A 26,003-nucleotide genomic window follows, 5' to 3' on the forward strand; every position below is an offset into this window, starting at 1 on the left:
GGAAACTGCCGCGGCCCAGTGCCGGAGCCGGAGCGGCGGCGTCTGGGGCGGAGGCGACGGCCGCGGCCTGGGCCTGGGCCTGTCAGCGTCCCGGGGTCCCAGAGCGGAACGGGGAGTGACAGCCAGGAGCGGGCCGGGAGAGAATGGTGCAGAGCGGCCCGGAGCCCGCGCCCGCCCCGCTGCCGCCGCCGCTGCTGCTGCTGCGTGTGAGCGCGGCCCGTTAGCGGCGCCTCCCTCCCCCCCTCCCGCCCGGCCCAGCGCGGCCGGGCCAGCCCGCGGAGGGTGAGCGCCCGGGGCCCCGGGGTGCGAGGGCGGCGGGGCGCGCTTGGAGATTCCCCCCCTCATGCCCGCCCCCGGACCTGGGGGGAACCGGGGGGGCGACCACGTGTCAGCTCTCTAGAGCCAGGGAAGCCCTGTCTCCCCTTTCCTGCCCTCCCCCAGGAGGAAACGGGCCCCAAGAGTTTGGGGGCGGAGGGAGTGACTGGCCCCGACACAGGCGTGTCTCTGGGGCAAACTGAGTCGGCCTGGCTCCTTCGTCTCTTGGATCCGGCCCCTCCTGCCCTCCCCGTGTGCCAAATGACATTTATCGGAGTGAACGAGGCTCCCTTTGCCCCTTGATCCATGTGACCCGGAACTAAGGGGGGGGTCCTCCCTTTAGCTTTGCTATTAGCCTTTCCCTCCTCCCCCCCGCTGTCACTTCGCGGGGAGCTGGCTTCCTGTGCTAGGGGCCAGCCAGGCCGTGGGGGTTCGGGGCTGGAGAAGTCCCCGGGTTCGCGTTGTGGGGGTGGCATCCCTACTCCTGGAGAGCTAATTGAGCCGGGGAGGTGGAAAGGGACTTACAGGTGCAGGGGGAGGGGCTGATGAGGGGCCAGGCCGGGCTTCCCCTTCCTCCCAGGGCTGGCCCCAGCGCTCAGCCCCTCCTCCCGGGTCGTGTCTCATCCTCGGCGTTGGTTCTGGAACTCCTTTGCAGACATCTTCAGCGGGAAGATCTTACGCCCCTCTGAAGAGACTTGACCCTCTGGACCTGGTCCCTGTTTCCTTTCAGAGGTGAGCCCCGGGAAGGGCTGTGGGGTGGAGGGAGAAGGAGAAATGGGGGGAGGCGCCGCAGGACAGGCTCCTCCCCCTCCTCTCGTCCCAGGAGTGGTCAAAACTTTGAGAGGAACGTCTTTGCGCCCCCCTCCCCGAAGAGTCGCCCCTTCCCCTCATCCTTGCTCTTCAGTCTGGGTAGCCCTGAGCCTAGTGAAGGTGGTCAGCCTGAACCCCCAGTCCCGTGGGAAATTGGCTCCCTCAAATTGGCAGCAGGGGTGCCCCTCTGAGGCCCGGGGGCGCTCCCTTTTAGGTGGAGTGCTTTGGGCACCTTGACCATTTATCAGTTAGGGTTCTGCTGGTCTTGTTCAGCAGCAAATGGTGGCAAGTGGCTTAGCTGACCTTGGGGAGGCTGCAAAGGAAAGAGATGGCCAGCCAGTCTTCTAGCTTGGTCTCGGGCTCTGCCACGTGTGTGCTGGGGGAAAGGGGGAGGGGGGCCCTGCTGGTGCCCGTCGTGTCCCAGCTGTTGTGGGAGGTGCTCTAGGACTACAGGTGCCTGGAGTGTTGGGTCCCAGCCTCCAGGCTCTGTGCGTCTCTGTTCCTTTTCTCTGTTGTCTTTGGGTGTTTCACTGAGAAGAGGAGCCAGCCAAACCCCGTCCCTTGCCACATCCTGTTTCCTTCACAGATTCCTCCTTGTGATTCAGGCAGGTCTGTTGGGGTCTCAGGTTCATCATTCTCCTTAAAGAGTTTTGGGGCAAGCCTTCCGCCAGCTCTTCCATTGGAGGCCAGGGGATCGGCCCTTAGTCAGCCCCTTTTAATCGGCTACACTTAGTGACCCAAGCTGACATTCTGTGGGATGCCTTTACCAAGTCAAGCATTGAATAACCAGCATCATCCTTGTAGCATTTTCCTCCCCTTAAAAAAATGGGAAAGTGACTGGGTTTTAGGTGCCCGAGTCCCTAGACACCCCAGAGTTGGCATTTCTTCATAATGATTTTCTAGGGCAAGTTGGGACCTCTTAATTTGCTCTCTTCCCGGGCACCTCTCCGGTGGTTCATGCTAATGTGTGATTAGGCAATGGGTGCTAAGCTTTCGTAACACAGTGCAGCCTGGCCCGGACCGGGCCCTATTTTAGCACAGATCACACCTTTAAAAACTGGAACCTGAAATGCCATCCGAGAAGCTTCTCTCCACACTTGCCGGCCTTTCTCCCCTCCTTGTCCTACTTAGAGGCAGCAGCTCCTCCAAGTTCCAGGTTCTGCTCATGGTCGGTAGTTAAATCCTCGAGACTTTAGAACCCTGGCAGAACTTGTGGGTAGTGCTGCTCGGAGCCCTAGAAGGGATCAAAAGATGGTTGGAGGGAGGGAAACTTGGGTTGGGGGGGGGGTCCTCGTTCGGTCTATTCCCCTCATAGATGGTCATGCTTCTGACCCAGGCCTGCCCCTCAGGGCGCTGTGCCCTCCGATCGGCCACCTCGCCCTCTTTGCAGTCGATGCCGTCCCAGACTCAGGATTGGAAATAACCGCAGGCTTCCTCAAGGAAACTAGAGGTGCAGGGTTACTCAGGGAGGAGGTGGGGGAGGAGCCAGAGTCCCCCAACTCCAGACAGTGGGTGCCACTGTCACCTGCTTCCTCCCAGGGTGACCCAAGGCCAGGGATATGCTGCAGCTAGTGCAGTTAATGAGGGGCCGCAGGAGGTGGTGGTCTCTCAGGGGCTTCATTCACTGTGTGAATCAGTTAGGAGGCTCTGGGTCTCCTGCTTTGGACGCCTCGGGGCAGTCACATTTATCCTCTTCCCTCTGGGCCAAGCAGACGTGTCCCAGCCTCACCTATAAAGACTTTAACCCTCCTGAATGGAGAGGAGCATTCCCTGGCTCTGAGATTGTGAGAGGATGAGGTGGGGAAGAGACAAGTGACCAGCCCACCGTCACCTGCCACCTGCTCACTCAGGGGCAGAGCCAGAATCCAGGCCCGTCTCCAGGCCAGGCACAAGCTGAGCTCGATGAAACGTCAGCTCTCCGAAGGCGGGCACTATTCCCCAGCTCTGCCTTTCCTAGTACCTGCTCTAGCCTGGAGCCCTGCCCAGTGAGCCCAGAGCAGGTGTGTTTTAAGAATGGCAGTTGGGTTGCATTGGAGAGTCCACTGTGCTGGGGACCCCCACCAACTGCAGCGGGAAGTCACAAGCTCTACGGGCACAGTGGGTCAGGTTACAAAGAATCCTCCTCCTTCTGCAGGTGGGCGTGGGTACATTTTTTTTTTAATCTCCCACATTGCTTTTAGGTAGGATTTTTGGTTGGGAGTGTTTGGGTTTGGAGACATTTGGCATCAAAAAGAATGGGCTTCCCTCCTTTCTTCCATTTGCTCCAGCTTGGGGGGGGGGCAGTGCCAACTCTGCCTGACGGCGTCTAGAAGTTGTTTATCTTTGAAAATCACTTTTGCTTCCTCTCCTGGAACTGCAGAATGACCTGCTTCCTTTTCAAGGTGTTCTGGGGCTGACGAGCTGAAGCTACAGAGCAAGTGGAATTAATAGTAGATGACCTGCCTCATTTGATTGACATGAGTGCCAAGGTTATTTCAGCAGTGTGCTGCCAAACTGGGCGGGGAAGGCCAGTTCTTCTTACTGTTGGCATTTTATTACCTGCACAAGATAATGACATAATGAACTTTACAGCTAGTTTTTCCTTTGTGTTTTTTTTTCTCATGTGACATTTGAAGATTGACCCTTTGGCAAGAGTGCTGATTTAGTTTGTAAACTTCTTGTAAACACCCAAAAATGTTATTGGGTTGCTGAATAATTCAGCATTTCAGGACAAGAAGTTTGTTTGAAATTTCTTGAGATTTTTCCCCCCCAAGTTTTAAATTAATTAATGTGCAGTTTGGTGCCTCACCAGTGCAGTTAATACCCCAGGAGCCTGTTCCATTTTCGTTTCTTTTTAAATTGTGCCTTAAACATGTGCTTATGCGGGACTATTGCAGAACTGATTTACCCTGAGGGTGGGGAAATCTTTGAGCTGAGTGGCAGCTCCTAGTGGGCTGGGCTGTCTGATCATCCTGCCTCCAGTGGAGAGTGCACTGGAAAGGACCCACAGAGGCCTGGATTCTGGCCTCAGCCCCGTCCATGAGCAAGCACTGTGGGCTGGTGATTTCCCTCTTCCCCTTAGTAGTGTTTTCTTTAAAATGAGAAGGTTGGGCTGGGTGGCCCCTTTCCAGTTCTACAGCTTGGTGATTCAGTCGGGAAGAAGCTTACTAAATATGTTGGTTAGCTGTGTCTGTCTCTTCTGACCCCATTGAGGGTTTTCTGGGCGGATATAGGAGCAGTTTGACATTGCCTGTCCCACTTCATTTGACAGAAGAGGAAACTGAGGCAGACTTGCCCGGAGTTATACAACTAGTGTCTAAGGCCAGATCTGAATCCAGGGAGATGAATTTTCCTGCCTCTAGGTTCAGGCAGGTTAGGAAGGCTTGCAGAACTTGTATACAATCCTGAAGGCCATAGGAAGTTTCTGGAGGTGCAGTGGGCAGTGGCTGAATGGATGCCGGGTTAGTGGGGAGAGAGCTGAGACAGCAGCCCCACCCTCAGGCCATTGTAGTAGTAATCTCAGTGTGAAGGGCTGAGGATCTCCACCAAGCTGGGGAATGTGTCACAGAAGTGCAGTCGACTGGCCCTGGCAAACAGCTTGGATACAGGGAGAGAAAATCCTAGCTTGTGAGCCCAGGGCACTGGGACGATGCTGTTATATGAGGTCCCTCAGACCATCCTGGAGAGGGGCTTGAGCTGGAGATCCTACTTGGTTGGCTCTACTGGGAGCCCTCAGTATCTGCCTCTGAAGAATGGGGGAGTTGGACTAAAGAACTGCTGAGATCTCTTCTGGCTCCAGTGCTCTGTGATTCTGGTACTTAATTTGTGTTTTTGCTTACTGATTGTTGGATTGACTTATAATTTCTGGTGAGCTCATCTGGGTCATAGAAGCTAATTTAGCAGTGGCAGCAGAGGGCTGCAGAGGGGAAGGAGCTCTGACCAGCTTCAAATCCTGCTTGTGTGGCCAAACCTTCTTGAGCCTCAATTTCCTCATCTGTAAAGTGAAGGGTTCAATTAAATAATGTCTATGGATCCTCCGAGTCTTAAATCTCTGGTCTTATCATTCTGCCACTTGTACAGTCAGTTTTAAAAATTCAATTTCAGGACGTACCTATATACACACATTATTCTCATTTTCTTCTTTTATATCTATATCAATTTGCACTTATACACACATGCATTTCATCTTGTTAGCTTTAGCCCTCCAGCAATAAACCGTGTATCTTTGTAGATATTCATTATCCGGTGTGTTGTAGATACTCATATCTTTATAGATATTATCTGGCGTGTTAGCAGTCATTCCTTCTGTGCTTTGTGTCATCTGCCAATTTGATAAGCATGCCTTAAATACAGCTTTTTCACAAACATGTTGAACAGAACAGGGTGACAGATGGACACATGCCCCAGGTTTTCAGCTGGATTGCATTGGGCAGCATTGTGAAGGCTGATCAAAGGCAGGAAGCCTAAGGAGGAAGTTACTGAGGGGCTGATGGGATGGTGGCTCCCCGTGAGTCAACAGATAGCATGGAGGCAGAACTGACAAGAGCTGGCCCCAAAGACTCCACTGCAGAGTTTCTAAAGGTTCGGCCTCAGTCCATTAAATTGGTCCTTTTTGAATCTATTGAGCTAGGTTCTGGTGCTCTTCCCTAAGCTCTCATCCAGCCCACATCTCTCCATCTTTTCCATAGGGACAGATGACAACCAGGATGCTCTTTGATCACGAGTGGGAGACTTTGACCATCTGTGTTGATGAAATTCAGGCATCCTTCATCCGTGACATTCCTCCTTTATTAACTGTCACAAATGGAAATGGGGCTAATCCAACATGACTTGCTCTTGGTGGCTGCCTCTCCCTAAGTCCTTTTCTTCTTTGCTAATTCACCTCACAGTTTTGCCACGGATTGAAGTCAAGTTCGTTAGTCTTATTTAAAGTAACTGCCTTAGAATCATTGGGGGCCAAAAGGAACCTCAGTGGCCATCTAGTCCTCATTTTACAGAGAAGAAAAGGCAGGAGCAGTTCAGTCACTTGCCTGAAGTGACCCAGGCTAAAGGGGCTGAGAATCACACCCCCGTCTGTAAATTCCAAATGCAGAGTCTTCCCCCAAGATACCCCCTTCTCAAGAAAATCCAGAGAGAATCGATTGGCCCCTTACCAGGCCTGCTACATCTTCCCTCCGAGGTCAGAGAAACCATGTGCATAAGTTATTTTGAGGGGGTTTCATTTGGTTGGCTCAGGATACTTGATGCTTTAAAAAAGTAATTGTTCTTTCCCAACTCTCCTCATCGCGAAGGCAAACAAAATAAACTCATTTCCTCTGAGTTGTCAGTGGGTGCAGATTTTCTCCAGCTGTTGTCCTCTGTCCCTCTCTGGAGAGGAGGAGCAGAATTTGTTTTCGGCCTTCCAAAATCAGGTTGGATCATGGCGCTTATGCGGCTTCTGATCTTACTGAGGACAGGCTTGCTTCATATCGCGGTGATCTCGGTTCTGCCTTCCCCATCTGCTTCCAAAGTGCCCCTTTGTTCTTCCATCTTCATTCTCCATTGAGAGAGAGAGGTGAGGGCTTCCTTATCTCTGCTTTCATTTGGCTCACGACCGTTTTGTTCTCTCCTTCCCAGTCAAAAAGAGTCCTCCTTGCTGAAGAAAACCGGAGCCACAGCAAGCGTGGAGTAAGTTCTGCTTTCTTGTTATTGTGCCTTCTTGCTTTGCCTTTCTCTGGTCTTTTGCTTTGATTGTCCAGATCAGTGTCCACAGACTGCCCGGGGGCTATCTCCACAGATGGAACCTTCCCTTGTGACAGGGAGAGACAGTGGGGCCCAATGGGGGTGCCAGACTCCACTGACTGTCATCTTTGCATCCGTTGGCCTGATGTTTCCCGTGTTCCCCCAGGACTGTCCTTTCTTTCTGAACACTCCCTATGTTCTACACTGGCTTGTGATCGTTTTGATAGCCATTGCCTAGTTGACGGGCTTCCACTTTCCCCTCTTTATTTGCTCTATTTTGCCATGGATATTTTGGTGTAATTTGGACCTTTGTTTTCTATTTTGACCTTTCTTGGTGAATATCCTCAGTCATGGATTGCTGGGTTCAAGCACATGTGACCAGTTTAGTCTTTTTGCTTGTGTAATGCCAAATTTATATTGACTGTTTGGATTAATCCGGAGGCTCATTATAAGTCAATATTCTCTATTTAAGTAACATTTTGTTGGTCTTTTGTGGTGACATCCTCTACATTTTCCAGTGTATCTCCAATCCCTACACCTTCCCATATAAAAAGCTTCCAACAAAAGAAATCAAGAACAACCCTGATATGATTGGGGTTCTCATGTCATTCCACGCTGTTGTGTTCTCCTTTCTTTGATGCTTTTGGCACTGGTTGTCTTCACTGTATGGTTTTATTAGCTATTAGTCTGTTTTTTTCTTTGTCCCTTTGTTGCCAGTGCTGTTTGTCGGGGTTTTGGAAGGTTTTTTTTCTCATTTTCCCAAATAGATTGGAATCCCTTTGTAGGTGGAGACAGTGTTTCGTGTGTCTTTTGCATCCCACAGTGCCTTGCAAAGTGCCAGTGACATTCACTAGGATCATGAGATTCCAGATTTGGACCTGGAATGGACCTCAAGTTGTCTAGGCCAACATTCTCTTCCCTTCTGTGGAGAGAAAGGAGAGAAAGGAGATGTGGAGGGGCTTGGGTGGGATTCACACCCAGGCCCTCAGCTGCCCAGGCTCCCTGTCCTTCCACGAGGTGTTTGTGCCATTTTTGAGCATCTGACTTTGCTCACGAGTAACGTGAGGGGTCATCTGCTGAGAAGGGTGCACTGGAGCATTCGTGCTGGCCCGTAGCACTTGGCGAGCCTTCCCAGAGCAGCTGAAGGGGGAGTGACGGAGGTCGGAGGCTGGGTGAGCACCCCCTGGTCCCCTCACTTGTTAGAGTCTGAGTTTTCTCATTGCTGTGCTGGGAATGGTGATATCTGGAGTTGGAGGCAGTAGGAGTGGGAGCTGCTGCTCTGAGAGCTTGGAGATGTGTGAGCCTTGGGCTTGGCCGGAGGGATGGCTGCAGGGCCCTCAATTGCTCCTTCCAGAAGTGTCTCTTCTTGCTCAGATCCTCAGGAAGTTTCCCCTCTCCCCCCGGGATTGTCAATTGGACACTTAGAATGTGAGTCAAAGTGGTGTTCCCGCTGCAGTGGAGGTAAAACAAGGGCCCATTACCTCACAATGGGCCTCAGGACCAATCGCCATTCAGGGGCTACAGGCACCTTCAGAATCCTCTGGGCCCGATCCTGAAGGCAGAAAGTGTGTCTGGTGGACCTGGGCTCTGACTGGGACACTCCTTTCCTGGAGAAGGGGCCCAGTGTGCCCTGCTCTGCAGGTGACAGGAAGAAGCTGGGTGGCCTAGAGGCTTGGTTCTGGGGCCTGCTCGGCAGTCAGGCCTCCTGGGCTCTGGGGTCATGATGCAGCCAATCATCTGGTGGACTTTACAGTTCAGATTGTCCTTGTTTGAAGTGCCTTGTACACAGGAGACACTCAGTGTTCTCCATCCACATGCATTTGTCAAGCTCCTTCTGTTTGCTGGAGATAAAAAGGGAAAGGAGACTGCCTGGGCAGGACGAGGCCCAAGATGCCAAAGTGCTGGCAGATGGGGGGAAGAGGAAGGGCACAGGGAGAGTGTAGAGGGCCCCTGGCATTAACCCCGGGGCTCCTGGCTCCCCTCTGCTCCAACAAAGGGCTGCCAGATATGGCCTGCTGGGGACCTTTGTGCTCAGAGGTCTCACTCACTCCTGAGGACTCTGGGCTGGCCTCCGTGGCCTTGAGCTTCCTTTCAGGTCTCAACAACTGACCCGACAATGTGAGCGACCACGCAGTTAGCATGCATTCGAGATTGAGTTGTTTGTCGCAATCGTCCATGGCCTCAGCCTTGCCCCGGGAGGCAGCAGATGCTTGCCCCTCTTCCATGGGGCCCATGAGTACTATGTGGGGCTAGCTGGCAAAGTGGGCTGGGCTCACAATCGTCCCAGGCTCGCTCAAAATCTGCCCTCTTTGTTACCCTTAGCAGGTCAAGAGTGGTGCTCCCTGTTGGTGCTTCCTCTTCTGCCCACCCCTCGTGAGTCATGGGTGGACCCAGGTACCCCGGTTCCATTTCTTCGCTTCTCTCGTTGACTGTTGCTTTCTTAGGAGAATCACCCTTCAGCCACCTGAGTCTGAGTGTCCTGGCTTCTGTTCTTTAGCTAATTTCCATTTGACTCTTGCTTTTTATCCACTTGTTGTCAGATTCCAGGCACCTCGTTGGAACATAAAAATCCCATGATTTCCCAGCTTCATCATGAGCCCCCTTTGTGGAAAGAAACCCAGAAATCTCACAGCCCCTACCAGCAGAGAAGGCACCCTCCTGACCTCCTGACCTCCTCCTGGAATGATTTCCTTATTGTTTCCTTCTGTTTTGGGGCCTTCATCCTTTGTCCTTTATACCTTCAGTCAGAGCTTTTCTTGAAGCAGATAATAACTTTTTTTTTTCTTTTTTCTTTTTTTTTTTTTAATTATAGCTTTTTATTTACAAGTTATATGCATGGCTAATTTTTCAGCATTGACAATTGCCAAACCTTTTGTTCCAATTTTTCCCCTCCTTCCCCCCACCCCCTCCCTTAGATGGCAGATTGACTAATCCATGTTAAATATGTTAAAGTATAAGTAAGTTAAATACAATGTAAGTATACATGTCCAAACAGTTGTTTTGCTGTACAGAAAGAATCGGAGTTTGAAATAGTGTACAATTAGCATGTGAAGGAAATAAAAAATGCAGGCGAACAAAAATAGAGGGATTGGGGATTCTATGTAATGGTTCATAGTCATCTCCCAGAGTTCTTTCGCTGGGTGTAGCTGGTTCAGTTCATTACTGCTCTATTGGAACTGATTTGGTACATCTCATTGCTGAGGATGGCCAGATCCATCAGAATTGATCATCATATAGTATTGTTGTTGAAGTATATAATGATCTCCTGGTCCTGCTCATTTTACTCAGCATCAGTTCATGTCAGTCTCTCCAGGTCTTTCTGAAATCCTCCTGCTGGTCATTTCTTACAGAATAATAATATTTCATAACATTCATATACCACAATTTACTCAACCATTCTCCAATTGATGGGCATCCAGTTTCCAGTTTCTGGCCACTACAAACAGGGCTGCCACAAACATTCTTGCACATGCAGGTCCCTTTCCCTTCTTTAAGATCTCTTTGGAAAAGAAGAAAAAAGGAACAGAAACGAGTGTCAAGATCTCTTTGGGATGTAAGCCCAGTAGTAACAATGCTGGATCAAAGGGTATGCACAGTTTGATAACTTTTTGAGCATAGTTCCAAATTGCTCTCCAGAATGGCTGGATGTGTTCACAATTCCACCAACAATGTATCAGTGTCCCTGTTTTCCCACATCCCCTCCAACATTCCACATTATTTTTCCCTGTCATTCTAGCCAATCTGACGGGTGTGTAGGGGTATCTCAGAATTGTCTTAATTTGCATTTCTCTGATTAATAATGACTTGAAGCATCTTTTCATATGGCTAGAAATAGTTTCAATTTCTTCGTCTGAGAATTGTCTGTTCATATCCTTTGACCACTTATCAATTAGAGAATGGCTTGATTTCTTATAAATTAGAGTTAATTCTCTTTGTATTTTGGAAATGTGGCCTTTATCAGAACCTTTGACTGTAAAAATGTTTTCCCAGTTTATTGGGAATATTATTTATTCCCCTTCTAATCTTGTCTGCATTAGTTTTGTTTGAACAAAAACTTTTCAATTTGATACAATCAAAATTTTCTATTTTGTGATCAATAATGATCTCTAGTTCTTCTTTGATCATAAATTTCTTCCTCTTCCACAGGTCTCTCTTGATAGGTAAGCTATCCTATGTTCTTCTAATTCGTTTATAATCTCATTCTTTATGCCTAGGTCATACCCATTTTGACCTTGGTGTACGGTGTTAAGTGTGGATCAATAACTAGTTTCGAAGCAGATAACTTAATCAAGTCAATGCACTGAGCAACTGTACCTTGTTTCTTTTGAATTCTTTACTTTTGGTAAAATTGTATTCTTGTTTCTCTTTACTAGCTCCCCTGCCCTTCCTCCCCCTCAAAGAAAACTCAATGACAACCCAGAAATAATCTATATTCAAGACTTCACTTGCCAAGGCAGAAATCAGAGCAATTTTCTTGGGGTCGGGCCTTGTTGAGAAGGAAGAAATGTAGTTATGGAAACATTTTTAATTTGATGCTTCCAGAGTATGTTTGCAAAGATCAGCCTATGAAATAGCTGGTCTGGGGCTTAGCATTTGGTCCAAAACTTAGTGCTGTATGTCTACCTTTTCCTTAATGACAGTAAATGGCCTCCTCTAGGAAGCTCCCCTAAGTCTAATGGGAAGCTGGTAGGTTGTAGAGTATTGCAACTGGATGAAAATTTAGAGATCATCTCATTTTACAAAGGAACATCCTGTGTGTATAAAGGTACTTAGAGCAACATTTCTTAGAAGAGTAAAGAACTGGAAATGATGAAACATATATGTTTATTTTAGTAATATGAGCTAAAAAATAATCCTTGATCACAGTTTCCAGGTGAATGTCCTGCTTCATATTTACATACAAATGAAGGCCCTGAACTCTGCATTCATCACAGATTGAGATAGGGCCCCTTTATTTGGGGAGAACCAGTTAATTGGTAGCTGGATTGTGTCTTCTCTGTCTCTTCTACGCCCCTCAGTCTGGTTTCCAATTAAGATCAGGCCCTGTACCCTCCAATTTCATTTACAAATCTGCTTCCTCTGGCTCCCTTCCCTTTTTTTTCAAAGCCATAAATCCTAACTTTAAAAATAGCTTTCTGATTAGAGTCAAAAGAATGTTGTTTATAAAAATTTGTTTAAAAAGTTTTGATGCCTTTTATTTTTACATCATCATACATGGATTACAAAATCCATCTTTTCTCTCCTTCCCCCTGGCCTTATAACAAAGGTTTAAAAAGAAAGAAAACTCTGAAAAGACAGCCTCTAACAGCCTATGATTAGAGCATTGCACATGCAGAATCCTCTGGTGGTAGAAGGAGGAGGGGCATTTCCTCAGCTCTCTTTATAGTATTAGAAGGATTTTAGAGGCTATCTATTCCCCACTCCCTCATTTTATAGATGAGGGGTCAAGACAGTTGGCCAAGATTACAAAGCTGGTCAGTGTCTGAGTTGGGATTTGAACCTAGGTTTTCCTGCCTTCAAGCCCAGCGCTCTCCACTATATCAAGTTGCTGCTAAGTTATAGAGCACCGCCCCCTCCATCCCCTTTTCAAGAAGATTTCAAATATTTCTGTGCTGTGCTGTCAGTGACTACCAAGTAATGGTGAAATTCTGTAAGCAGAGTATCAACCCCATAGTCCTCTTGGCCATTCCAAAAGATGAACGGGAAAGGGGAAAAGGTCCCACATAAATAGCATAGATTGTTACAGTATGGCAGACTCTGGAATGGTTGGCTTTTCCTAGTATGGTGAAGGTTTGGTATTTAGGATCGATTCTGATCTCTTAAGCAGAATGTTGTGGGTATTCAACTTAGTGATAACCTCCTTGGAGACAGGAATAAGCTTTATGATCCTTTTAATATCTGATATAGTTTTATATTCCTAATTATTCAAGTGTAGGTTGGATAAATGAACTCAGTGCTTCTCTTACAATTTTGCCAACTAGCTTCTTTCTCATCTGGGCACTAGGTCTGTTATGCGCCTCTTTTACTTGCTCTTAGATCTCTGGCTCCTCATTTCCTCATCTGTTCCCCTTATTTAAAATAATAATAATAATAATTTATTTCCAATTATATGTAGAAGCAATTCTTAACATGAGTTTTTGAAAACTTTGAGTGCAAATTCTCTCCTTCCATCCATTTCTTTTCACCTCCCTGAGATAACAAGCAATCATGCAAAATATAGTTCCATACTAGTCATGTTGTGAAAGAAAATCCAGAACCCCGCCCTCTCCCCCCCCCAAAAAAAAATAAATAAAGGGAAAAATAGTATGACTCAGACTCCATCAGTCCCATCAATTCTTTCTCTGGAGATGGACAGCATTTTTCAACATGAGTCCTTTGAAATTGTCTTGGATCATTGTATTGTTGAGAAGAGCTAAGTCATCAGAGTTGATCGACATACAATATTGTTGTTACAGTGTACAATGTTCTGGTTCTGCTCATTTCACTTTGCATCAGTTCATGTCTTTCCAGGTTTTTCTGAAATTATCCTGCTCATCATTTCCTACAACACAAACTGTTCTCTTTATTTTGGGCATTTTGTATCCCAGCTAAGCTTGGTGGTAGTGTGGTAGATAGTTTGGAGGATGTGAAAGGGGCTTTAGTAGGGATATTCCTCAGAGTTCATTTTAGTAGGCACAGTAGGAGCTGAGGCTAAAGTGAAGGTGTGAACACAGAAGTGGTAAGGAAGGAGAAATAGATGGAAGAGAGATTTCAGAGGCTGGAGGTGGGTTGGGTGTAGGGAAGAAGGATGATGGCTGAGGTTTTAACAAGGGAAGGAGAATAGGAAAATATCAGATTGCCTTTTAACATGGGCTGTGATCACATAAAATAATACAAAGTACACTGAGTAAAGTCACACAGCTGGAAGGAGCTCTTTCTAAAGAGGTTTAAATCCTGCTAAAAACCCAGATGTCCTCAGTGGACTTTTGTTGTGTCTGTCAGTCTGCACAGTTTGGCCATCTGGCATGGGTCTTTGAATTCTGAGAGCTGGAATCTGAAATCTCAATCTACCAACAGAAACCATCATTTTCTAGCCTTTCATCTTCTCCTGCAGTGGCCATACATACAGGTGTGTGATTGAACTCTCTGCAGTGTTGTCCTAAGGCGGGTTTGTAGGCCTTCTGGCAGAATTCTTCATCTGTAGATTCAGAAAAACTCAAGCCTTAGATAGTGACCACCATCACTTAAGGAAGAGCTTATGGTGGCTTTAGAACAGAGAGAGTATGTAGATACATTTTGTGTACATAGATAGATACATTTTATGTGTGTATATATAGATATATTTTGTGTGCATATCCAGATACATTTTGTGTATATGTATAGATACATTTTGTGTGTCTATAGATACATTATGTATGTGCATAGACACATTTTCAGTCCCATTCTACCATCAAGACCACAGCCAAAAAAACTCCAGTCAGACATTATGTAAGAGAAGATGATGATAGAGCTTTCTGTGTTCATTAAGTGTTTTTCTTCCCCCGCTTTCCCCCTCCAGACTTAAAGTCTACCAGTTGGCTGACCTTCCATTTCTCTCTCCAGGGGGTTGTATCCGGGTGGTAAGAATATACTATTTAGTTTCCTTTAATGGAAACTCCTGATCTGTGCCTTCTTGCCCAACTGAGGTCATATTGTATTTACTTTGAGGGCTCGAGTTGCTGTTTATATGAAGAGTACACCTTAGCTCACCCAAATGAACAACTTGACTCATCTGAATATAAGCTAACTTCTGCTTCCCTCCAAAGAGAAATTTCCAAAAGAAAAAAAATTCCATATGAATAGATAACTGTAGAGGATACTGTAAAGAAATCGATCTCCTACACATCAAAAAAACCAGCTTGGATTCATAGACTAGTGGTTGCATATTTAGAGCCACAGCGACCTTAGAGGTCCCTTAATACAATCTCATGTAAAGAGAAGGGGACTGAGACCAGGGAAGTGAAAAGATTTGCCCAGCAGTGAGTGGCAGGGGATGGGGGAAGGGGCTCACCCCCAGGATCCTTGAAGTCCCAGATCACTTGGGTTTTTAACAGACCAGATTTTGCACGAAAGTGCCACTGATATTTTTGTTGGTGGCAAAGGAAACCAGATACCTCTTCTTTTAAAAATGTTTAATTCATGTTGTCATGCATTTTGTATCACACCCGCTGGCCAGCCCCTTTTCAAGGGAGTTAGTCACATTGTCAGTTTTGGGAATCAGTAGCTTTTTTTAAGAGATAAAATGTCCTTTTGAGATGGTTTGATTTTTTTTTTTTTTAAGTCTTTTCTCTGCTGTGCTCCCTTCAGGTGGAACTAATGAGAATAATGTTTAACATCAATCCCTTGGAGAACCTGAAGGCTCATATTAGCAGCCGGCCTCCACTGGTTGTCTTTATGGTCAGTGTGAGTGCCATGGCCATCGCTTTCTTGACCCTAGGATATTTCTTTAAAATAAAGGAGATCAAGTCACCTGAAATGGCAGAGGTAAGAGAATGCTTAGGATTCATCTTTATTTGGCACTGGGTGGGCTTGTGGGAGAGAGAGAAAAACATCGACAGCCTCTTTGGGTGAGATGTCCTAATTTGAACTTTTTTTTCCTAGAGAACATATTATTAGTGTAAAACAGCAAAAGGTTCCTTGCGCTTTTCCTTTGCCAAAAAACTCTCAGGTATCATATGCCCTTTTAGCAAAGATCTTGGTTTATTCTGCTAGATAAATTAGGGTTAATTGAACCTGTACAGTATAGTTATTCTAACAGGTTGGCAGCTTTACAGCCCTGGGGAACTCTCTTGCTCTCTTCATGCTCCCATTGGAGAGTCTAAAACTACATGCCTAACCAAGGAGTGGCTAGTCTGCATCAGTGGAAGGACTTTTCACTGATAAGCTCTCTTCTTTTGCTCCCCTGTGTCTGTGTCCGATGGTGTGAGGCATTAAGCAAACTCCTCTTGGTGTTAGGATCAGAATGTCAAGAGATTATGACTCAGAACTCCTTGAGTCAAGGATTGAGAAAATTAAAGTCATCTGAAGTTTGGAAATCCTTCCTCTACCCCCACCTTTTTTTTTTTTTTTTTTTTTAAACAGGATTTACAGGAGGATAGAAGGGGTGTTAAGGTATGGCTCTGATGGCCCTATAGCTTTATTTTCTGAGTAGATGAAAATCACTCCCCCCCCCCCCAATTTTTTTTACTGAGAAGGCCATTTAGACCCAGTGAAGTCACGTGGCTTGCACAAGGTCAAATCCAGGCCTCTGACTCCAGGTTCCTGCCCCTTCCATCCAGCCTTGTATGGTGGGTTTTTTTTAACGTTTACATATTTCAGAGGAACTTTTTTAAAATCGTACATGCTAAGAAGTCTGTGGAGTTTTCTAAATTAAATGATTTTAAAACTAAAATCAACTTGAAAAGCATTTACTTGTTGCTTTATGCCTCATAATTTATACTGGATATAGCTTTCTGAAAGATTAAGTGGTCTGGAAAGTGCCAGTTTTCTTTAAAAATCAGTCATGATTTCTCTTAAGCTTAGTAAAGAACCAAGTATTTTGTGGGGAAAAGGAGGGCTGGGGAGTTGGTTCTTTGTATGGTCAGCATTCTGGCTCTTCCCTGGGCCTAAGTCTCCAATCTGCTTGTATAAGTGTTGACGGTCATAGGGAACAGAAAGAGGCCAGATAAATCCTTTGTGATTTGGTTTAATTAGAACTGTTTTAGCCGAAAACATGTGGAACCTTCGGCATGTGCTTTTGAGAAGAAACTTTAGTTACCTTAAGCTGCCCCTCCTCTTCCCCCGGTCTAGGAAATGCTGACTAGCAGTGACCTTGACCAGAGGGTGGGTAGCCTTTTGGAGAGGATGAGAACCATAGGGTCTGGATTACTTACATCCGGAAAGCCTACCCCAGAGAAATCTGCAAGGAGACATGAGTTTCCACAGTCAGAGAGTTGGTTCTGGTTGGGCTTTGCTGGAGAGGGAGGCTCAGTGAGAGGGGAATTCCAAGGCTTTGCAGGTTGTGTGCCCAAATGTTACAGAGCCTTCATTTCTTCATCATTTCAGTTTGGCTTAACCAACTTTAAGTTGCTACCGTGTTTAAGACACTGTTTACAAGGTGGACCAGCAGGATCAGTTAGGAGTTTTTACTCCAGCTTCAGTCCCTCCAGCTGGTACATTCTTGGGCTACAGCTGGGCCCAAATTGAGCTGCATTCATCAGATCCAAAGTCCAGTTCCTGAAGTTGGGCTGAGAACAGCAAGGGAGTTAAATGCATCTTCATTTGGCTTAAAGGAGAGCGAGCAGCTTTTGATAAATAAGTGCCATGCAGGAGACAGTGGAGCAAATTTTGTACGAATGAAAATTGGCAGAGAAGAAATGCTCGGATGTCTCAGTTTGGGGGTCAGCTCTGTGCTTCCGGTCATTTTAACGTGGGGCTTCTCATTTCCAAAATGGCTTCTAAGTTAAGTCTCAATGTGCCCTCCAGATGTGAAATCATTAAAAGAACTCATAGATGTTAAAAGATGCCTGGGGGAGGGGGCAGCTAGATGGCACAGAGGATAGAGTACTGGTCTGGAGGGGGGAGGACCCGAGTTCACTTAACAGTCACAAGCTCTGTGACCGTGGGCAAGTTACTTAATCCCAAATGCCTTGCAAAACAAAAAAACAAACAAAAAGATGCCCAAAACTGTTTTGTCTTCATCTGATATTTGAAAAATATTTTCAGGATGGAGTCCATTATGAGGAGGGCAGATAGAGAGACCCAGATAAATATTAGTGCCCTCTGAAGAGTGAGGAATTGCTTTTTACCATAAATGGAATTGAGATTATTTATAAGTTAAAGTCACTGCTTTAAGAGCTTTTGTATCACTTTTGTCTGACTGGGCTCTTGTGTGTCAGGACAGTGGGCAGTTTCCATTCCTGGAATCAAAATCAGAACCCTTTTTCCTGTGCCCTGTGGATACCAGGCAGTTATGGCCCCTAACTTTCTTAACATACTTCCATGCAAGGAGCAGGTTGCTTGTCTCTGAGATCATAAACATGACAGTATTTTGAAATCATCACAGCTGCCCTGCAGATGAAAAGAGATGATGGTTTCACTTGGAAGGAGCTGGATCCCTGCAGTATGGACAGTCTTTGGTCAGTGTAGATCACAGACCTTTTGTGACAAAAAGAAAATCATTGTCTGATCATTGGCCTGGATGAATGGCCCTGAGCTTAGCTGGCTGGTTCTCAGGCAGGTCTGTCAGGAGGCTTTTCTGGCTAGGAAAGACCTGGGGTCTTTGCTCAGTGACCACACCGTGGAACCACTGAGGCGCTAGACTAGCCTTGGCGGAGGAAGGGATCAGACACAACACGTGGCCTGTAAGAGTTCTTCCACGCCGGCATCTCACGGCTTCGTTCTTTGTTTAAGGATTGGAACACTTTTCTTCTGAGGTTCAATGACTTGGACTTGTGTGTCTCGGAGAACGAAACCTTAAAGCATCTTCTGAACGACACTGCCACCTCGGAGACCGCAGTGACCAGCGGGCAGGCCCGGTCAGCCACCCAGGCACCTCAGGCCCTCGATGACTCCGGCCCCACAAACATTTCTGTCGCCATCACCCTGACCCTGGACCCACTGAAGCCCTTTGGAGGGTATTCCCGCAATGTCACTCACCTGTATTCCACCATTTTGGGCCACCAGATTGGCCTTTCAGGTATGTTAAAGACTGTCTCTTTCTTAACACTTGGCTCTTCTCCATTTCCCCACCAGAAGCTAGAGTGCCAGGAGTTAGCCCTTAAGCTGCCGGACTCCAGTTTCAGGCCTTGTCTCCCAGAGCTCTGTCTGGGAGCCCTTTATATCTGCTGTATCTTCAGCAGTAAACTCCAGGAGTCTGTTACTCCTGGGTCCAATATATTTCTGTATTTGGCACTGAAGGCTATACAAAAGTAGACCTGGTCAACCTTTCCAGTCTTCCCTTCTCACGTTCTCGGCCTGGCCAGACTGGCCTTCATCATGTGCCCCCCTGTCTCTGGTGCTCTCCTGCCTCTGAGGCCCTTTTTTCCTGAGTCTCTTCAGCTGCCAGGGTTGTTGTGTTCATCAGAGCCATATTTTGTACCCACTTCTCTATATACACACTTCAGGTGTTTCCCCCAAAAGACTCATGTCTTTGAGGTCTCCCTTTTCTCTCTTTGTATCCCTGGGGCCTCTCCCACGGTGTAGACTTGTGGTCAGTTAGGACCGGAGGGGACTCGGTGTGCGAGACAAGCCCCGTTCCTGCTGTAGGAGCCCAAAGGGGCCGCCTGGGAGAGCTGGGTCCTGTCCTGAGCTGGCTCTGACTCTGGAGCTTTCGCCTCTCGCTGTAGCCTCCTGGCTCACTTGTGTGGGCTTCTCATTCTGGCCCTGATCAACCCCTTCTCCTTACTCAAGTTCTGGGGTGTTCTTTAGCTGGACCCCAAGGGACCGGGAACCCTGATCTGTTTGCTGGCTTTTTGTGGTTCCCAGTTGAGCAGGTGCTTTCCACTTACCTTCTCTTTATTATATAAGTTCTGATAAGTTCCCCAAACCTTGAAAACCTTCTGGGCAGGAGTGTGGGGCTGGGGGCTCGTGCTCAGGCCCTTAGGCAGGAAGAGCAGGGTCCCCAGTGCACTGAGGCTGCTTCCTTCTCCCAGGGAGAGAGGCCCACGAGGAGATCAACATCACCTTCACCCTGCCCGCGGCCTGGAATTCCGAGGACTGTGTTCTCCACGGCCACTGTGAGCAGGTGGTCTTCACCTCCTGCATGACGGTCACGGCTGCCACCAGCGTGTTTCCTGTTACCGTGTAAGTACTCCCCAGAAGCACTGAGTCAGCCTACACGGAGGGCCCGCGTTGTAAGGACTGCAGCGCCCTCCCCCATGTGTAGGGGAGGATTCATTCTGAATTCTCCTAGTGGAGCCTCCAGCAATAAGTGACTGAGACCTGGTGCGGCCTGAAGTCCTGGGGCTCCAGCCTCCCCACAGGCTCAGCCTCTCGACCCCGGGGTGGCCCTTCTCCAAATGACCATGTCCCAGGAGGGTGGAGCTGACATTCCAGAGGCTTCATTGTCACTTCTGATGGGCCCTCAGCTGTTGGGGAACTACCAAGCGGGCTGTGCTTTCCTGCTGGCCTCTCTTTGTTCTCCGACTGGGGTGTTGCAAACCCCACATATGGGGGAGAAGTCTGTGTCAGGGAGGCCCTGGGTTTGGCATTGGAGGACCTGGCTTCGAATCTCAGTTGCATGACCCTGAGCAGGTCATTTCTCCTTCCTGGGTCCTTCCAGGTCTTAATGTTGGGATTCTGTGACTTTTAGAGCCCCTAGAAAAAGCGTCTGAGCTCACAAAGTTCAAGGGAGGGGAAGGGACTTAGGCTGGATTACCCACCCATGTCTGCATGGCCAAGGTGATAGCTGCCCCACAGCATATCTGTTTCCCACTGGGGTTGCCTCAGAAGGAGCAGGGTCCAGGATGGCCTCAATTGCCCCCGACCCTGGAAGATCTAATGATGGAAAACCTAATGAATTGCTGACTCCTCTGGTGTTTGATTTACTACCTCTTCAGGGAGTTGGGTACACAAAGCTGCCATTTGGGATGAAAGAGTTTAGTTGGAGAAAACTGGGCACCAAGGAGTCCAGGGAGCCCTTCTGGCACATAACAGAGGGCTGGGATTGGAGTGGTGGGGTTCTCTGCCCAGGAAGCCAGAGTAACAGCTCAGGATCCAGAGACTTGCAGGTCACAGGCCCCACTGAACGGGGCACTTTGCATCCCCCAGAAGTAGCCGTCTCTTGTTCATGTGCCCAGCGGGTCCTGTGTATGGGCACTGACTTTCCCGGGCATCCTGGGGAGTCATTGGTACAGATCATGGTTCTCTCTGCTTCCCCCTTCCCCTCCCCTCCCCCCCAGACAACCGCCGCATTGCATCCCTGAGACCTACAGCAACGCCACGCTCTGGTACAAAGTCTTCACCACCGCCAGGGATGCAAATACGAAATACGCGCAAGACTATAATCCTTTCTGGTGTTACAAAGGGGCCATCGGCAAGGTCTACCATACTTTGAACCCCAAGCTCACCGTCATCGTGCCAGATGTAAGTGACCAAAGCCTCCTGGGTCCTCTCAGCCTTCCAGAGGGAGTTGTGGTTTCTTTTCCTGGAGGATTTCTTTCTAATGAACTAGGGGAGTGAATGTCCTGGGAGAATCAGAATAATGGGCCATTTTGGCCCAGAAAGCTTTGGTTTTGTTCTTTTGGTTTCTTTTCAACTTGATGAGCACCTGCTTTGTGTCGACATTGTCAGGGACTCTGGAGATAGAAAGCATATTCTCCTGGGAATCTGAGGGGGGTCCATGCAGGACACTGACCTATAGATAGATCTTGCACTGGATGGTGTAGACCAGGTCCAAGGAGGCACTAAGAGGAGTACAGGAAAGCCTTTCTAGTGGATGTGGGGCATGTATGTGGCTGCATCTGGAGGGTGGAAAAGCTTAGGATGGATGGAAGACGTAGGCAGAGAACCCTCCTGGTGGATTGCGAGCTGCTTTGGCCAGCTTCCAGCTACTGTTGCTTTTGAAAGCTTAGAGAGAGTGATTATCCCAGCATCCCCAGGGTGGAAGGGGTCTTTGAAGCCTTCCAGGTCATGGGCCTCTGCCCCTCCCAGGGCACTTTGATATGGCTTGGATTCTTAGGAAGATTCTTCTTTGATTGGGCTAAAATCTGCTTGTTTTCATTTCTGCATTGAAGAAGTTGTGATTTTCTCCTTGTCCTGTGGGTCTGGTCCTTTACTAGAGAGATGAAGTTGATTGGTGAGCAGACAGAAACTTTGTATTCCCTCCTTTTCCCCCTCTTCCCTCTCTTCCCCCCCAACTTATGTGTCATTTAGTCAATGGGCTTTGGGGCTTGGGCTGAGGGCTAGATCCCCGTGGCAGGTGAGGAAGGAGGCCCCCAGACCTGGCTGCAGCAGCATGCCCGTGTTGACGGGTTTGGGGCATCAGCATTTAGACCCCATGACTTTTGGTTTCACCGTTCTGAGCTTTGGTCTGATGGAATCCAGAATTAGAAAGAAAACTCTTCTCACACAGAAGCATACGGAGGGGGGCCTTCTCAACCTGTCCCTGAACTTGTTTCTAAAAACATTTTGACAACTATTCTAATTGGTTTCTCTTTAGTCTCATGTCATTTATCTTGTATGTTTGAAACATGATTCCTGAGAAGAGGTCCCTGGAGGTCTATGACCCCAGAAAAGCTTAGAGAGATGAGGGCTCCTCCGCTGGCATTGTCAGCCCTGCCTCTGAGTGCAGCTGCAACTGGCTTCTCCCCTTTCCCTTTTGTAGGATGATCGGTCCTTGATCAACCTCCACCTCATGCACACCAGCTATTTCCTCTTTGTGATGGTGATCACAATGTTCTGCTACGCCGTCATCAAGGGCAGACCGAGCAAACTGCGACAGAACAATTCGGAATTCTGCCCAGAAAAGGTGAGCAGAACCTGGGGGGGAGAGAGGAAGGGTGGCCATGGGGGGCTGTCAGGGGCTGAGCATCCTCCTGGACCTGCTGTGTCTGAATGGCAGCCACGGGCCGGGTCTGAGAAGGAGGGGGCGATCTGTTCTTTCAGTCTTTTTCTGTCTCCTCCTGCACTTTTCCTTTGAAAAAGGAGGACAGGCAGTTTCCCTGTCCTTGAATGGGGAACCCTGCCTAGAACTTCCTGGATGGGTTTGATAGTCCCACCTGAGTTGGATCTTGGCTTGTGCTGGGGATTGCTCCTGGAGCTCCCCCTGCCTGTGATGCTCTCCCTACCTGGTTTTCTCCTCTCTTGGTCTGTTGGCCTGAGCAGACACCAGCAAAGAAGGGCAGAGGACTCAGGCCACGACAGGGCCATGGTCAGCTCGATCAGCTGGGCCTGCACAAGGCATAATGTCATGGTGGCCAGATCTCAGTCCACTCCCTCCTTAGGTTCCCATCCTGGCTGATTCTTACAGACCATCTCAGCATGTCTTCCTTGCCAGGGGTGGTACTTGGCATTGGAGGAAGCCATCTTTACCTTCAAGAAACTTAACTTCTCTCAGGAGGCTCCAACTTCTATAGAGATAAGAAAATACAAAGCAATGTGATGTTCATGTAAGGAGGAGCCTCAGGATGGGCCTCTTGTGGGAGGTAGCCCTTGAGATGAGCCTTAGGAAGCTAGGGACTCCCAGGGCGAGAGGGGGGAGCAGGATGTGCATACCGGACATGAGGTACAGCCCGGGTAAAGGTAGAGCGACGAGAGATGGAATCTCGAGTCCAGGAGACAGGAGGGGAGCCGATTTGCCCAGGATGTGGAGTGGGCCGTGGGGAGGAAAGGGGCAGTAAGTGAATGAAAAAGGGTCCCCACAGGGTGGCCAGCAGAGCCCGCAGGGGCTGAAGCCCCGGGAATGTCCCCCTGCTGACCGGTCCCTTTGCCTGTGTTCTGTTCCAGGTGGCTTTGGCTGAAGCCTAGTCCCACGAGGGACCGAAAGAACCGCAATCGTTGCCTGCTGAGCCCGGCCTGGATCTGGACACTCTGTGAATATATTATCTGGCAATGTTGGGTTATTCCAACCAAAGACATTTCAAGTGCCTGTTCATTGATTTGTGATTTGTACATATTTATAAAAGAAAAAAATATATTCAGAAACTGGTCGGATGATGCACTCGCTCCGCACTGGGGTGTGACCAGAACCTTTCAATCTTTCACCTGTGGACTTCGCCCATGTTTGTGTAAATATGTTAACAGCGTGGCTCCATCAGTCAGAGTGCAACGCCACAGCCCGGCGGCATTGGAGCCCGCCCGATGCCTTTGCGAACGTCTCAAAGCAAACAGATTCATCCGAGCTTGGGTTTGGTTTTTGTTTTAGCCCCAAAGTAGCCTGTGTGTACCCTGGATATGGGACATCACCTTTCCAAAACCGCTGATCCAGGCCTGGCCTCAGTCGGTTCTTTGTGGCTTAATAAGGGTAGGAACAACAATAATGATACCTGTTCTCCACTTTGCTCTTTGCTTGCAAGAAAAGCTATCCAACTTTTTAGGATTCTTTCTTTTTTTGGAAGAAGAAAAATTAAAATCCATATTCACATTTTAATACTGCAGTAGTTAGGACAAACTTACGCTTTTATCCTGAGCAAAACCGATATTTAAAAGATGAACCATTTCAAAATCATCCCCACTTTAAGTGCTAAGTTTCATTTTGTGTGGACTGTGGAAAACCACGGGCTTGGTGGCGGGATGCTTCCCAGTCGCTCTCCCTTCCTCCCTTGGCTTTTTTCTTCTTTAAAATGGAAAAAGCAGCTTGCTTGCGCCAAGGGGCTGAGCCATGTCTCCCTCTGGTCTGAAGGGCGGAGGGGACTTCCAGGAGCCTGCACAGCCCTGAAGATAGCGAGCTCCAGGAGCGGCTAGTGACACCGACAGCCGTGTTTGTGGAATCTGGAGGGGAGGCCCCGCTAAAGCCAGACGCGTCTTGGTTCTCCTGTGACTCCACTCGGCTCATTGCTTCCCTTGATTTTCCTTCTTTTTTAAGAATTTGTATTTTCTAATCCCCTCCTCTTAAGTTTCCTCCTCAGTCTGCGAGAAGAGAAAGCATTTTGTAACTTCCCCACACATCGGAAATGGGGTGCCTTGATGACCCTTCACCATTAAGGACCTTTTACGTCAGTCTTTTGGTTTATGTTGCAGAGTTCATCGAGTTAAAGCCTTCAGAATAGCACCCCACGTTCTTTCCTTTCACTGGGGGCCCTCAGGCATCGCTCCTCTGTCCCGGAGACCTGGGACCCCAGAATCCCCCAGATGGACAGCTGCTCTGGGCCTTTTCCCAGAAGACTGTGAGATAGGCCATTGCAGGGACCTGGCGTTTCAGTGTTTCTCTTGGATACATTTCAAGCACAATAATCATATTTTTCTGATAGACAATGTTTTTTCTGTATGGTCTTTGTTGCTGACATGATGCATGGGTAACTTGTTGAATGTAGTTTTCTTTCTGGAGCCCTGGAGCTCCAGACGGGAGCAGATTTGGAAATCATTCAGGCTTGGTTTCCAGAAAAGTCTTACATTAAAAGGCTTCCAGATTGTAGTTGAAGCTGCTACTGACTTAGAATCCTGATGAAGTGAAGCTATAGGAATAGATTTATAGCTGGTGTGTGTGTCTGTCTGTGTGTGCGTGTGTGTGTGTGTGTGTGTGTGTGTGTGTGTGTGTAGGGGTGGGGGATGCAGCTAAAAAAACTTATTTTTCCCGATTTGTTCTCAGCTCGTCACATATACACGTGTGCTGATTCTTGATGTTTTCATTGAAGGGAGTGAGGTGGGGTGGGGAACTGATAGCCAAGGGAAAAAAAATGAAGTCAAGAATGGTGCTAGGAAGTGCCAAAAAAATTCCCCAGGAACATAACTTAGCTGAGATTGGAAAACATCAAAGGTTCATGATTTAGTCAGGCAAGCTCCACAGTGCAGCACCCCTGAAGGGCAGGGAGGCTAGAGATCTTGAGGAAGGCGAGCCCCAGGCATCCCCTGCAATCCCTGGGGAAGATCCCCCGGCTCCCAGGCCGGCCTCTCTGGCCACTGCTCCTCAACCCTCACTCCTGGGTCTGTTTGTGAATGTTGGGGCGGGCCCCGGGCCCGGCTCTGACGCAGCCAGACGCAAGGTCGACGACAAACAGTAGGGTGGTTGTTTCGGATCATATTGATCTCTCCTTTTTGTTCCCTTTCACCGTATGACTTGAATCTGTCTCGATTCTCTTGGTGAGTGTTTTTTTCCGTAGTTAGTGCGTCCTGTAGAGAGTCAGAGCCTGGCCGTGGGCCCCGCTTCGGGTCACGGCTGAGATGGCCCGGTGATCCCGTTCACTTTTCTTGTTGCATGATCCGATAATGGCATTCTCTGCTAGGTTAATTTTCTGTGTTTGTAAGATGTGCGTAAATGCTTTACAGAATAAAAACACCTGAGTTTCCTCTGGTTTCTCTCTTGTGCTTGGCTGGGTTGCTTTGGGGGAGGCGCTGAGCCTCGAGGTCAAGTTCTGGATCGTCAGGCTCTGCCCCAAATTTGGCCATGGGGGGTACAACGTAGAAGGTGTCCTGTTGAGCAGGGCAGAGAGGGAGAGGGCCCCGCAATCACGCCTTGGAAAAGTGGGCCCGATTCCCCGGCCATCAGATATCTGTTGTGAGCTGGAAGGGATCGTCAGGGCCAT

At 48.2% G+C, this 26,003-nt stretch overlaps 1 protein-coding gene across 2 annotated transcripts; it reads left to right on the top strand.

Annotated features, from left to right (window-relative positions):
* Positions 1 to 25,766, top strand: TMEM248 (transmembrane protein 248). 2 transcript variants are annotated; one of them, XM_051992042.1, is made up of 9 exons: positions 1 to 282; positions 971 to 1,047; positions 6,721 to 6,771; positions 15,151 to 15,327; positions 18,235 to 18,520; positions 19,476 to 19,626; positions 20,724 to 20,907; positions 22,148 to 22,291; positions 23,269 to 25,766. In XM_051992042.1, the coding sequence occupies exons 4-9, from the start codon at positions 15,160 to 15,162 to the stop codon at positions 23,287 to 23,289; spliced, it is 954 nt and encodes a 317-aa protein (XP_051848002.1). In that variant the 5' UTR covers positions 1 to 282; positions 971 to 1,047; positions 6,721 to 6,771; positions 15,151 to 15,159; the 3' UTR covers positions 23,290 to 25,766. The 2 variants fall into 2 exon arrangements, with proteins under 2 accessions (XP_051848002.1, XP_051848003.1); XM_051992043.1 differs by lacking the exon at positions 6,721 to 6,771.
* Positions 25,767 to 26,003: the final 237 nt, after the last annotated feature.

The sequence above is a fragment of the Antechinus flavipes genome, chromosome 4 (assembly GCF_016432865.1).
Source record: "Antechinus flavipes isolate AdamAnt ecotype Samford, QLD, Australia chromosome 4, AdamAnt_v2, whole genome shotgun sequence".
In the NCBI taxonomy this organism is placed as follows: Eukaryota; Metazoa; Chordata; class Mammalia; order Dasyuromorphia; family Dasyuridae; genus Antechinus; species Antechinus flavipes.

What these genes read in the sequence shown, in the direction of transcription:
- TMEM248 (XM_051992042.1), top strand. Translation starts at nt 15,160, where the DNA reads ATGAGAATAATGTTTAACATCAATCCCTTGGAGAACCTGAAGGCTCAT. An exon ending in CCACCAGATTGGCCTTTCAG is followed by an intron (nt 18,521 to 19,475) that starts GTATGTTAAAGA and finishes TCCTTCTCCCAG; the next exon opens with GGAGAGAGGCCCACGAGGAG. An exon ending in TCACCGTCATCGTGCCAGAT is followed by an intron (nt 20,908 to 22,147) that starts GTAAGTGACCAA and finishes TCCCTTTTGTAG; the next exon opens with GATGATCGGTCCTTGATCAA.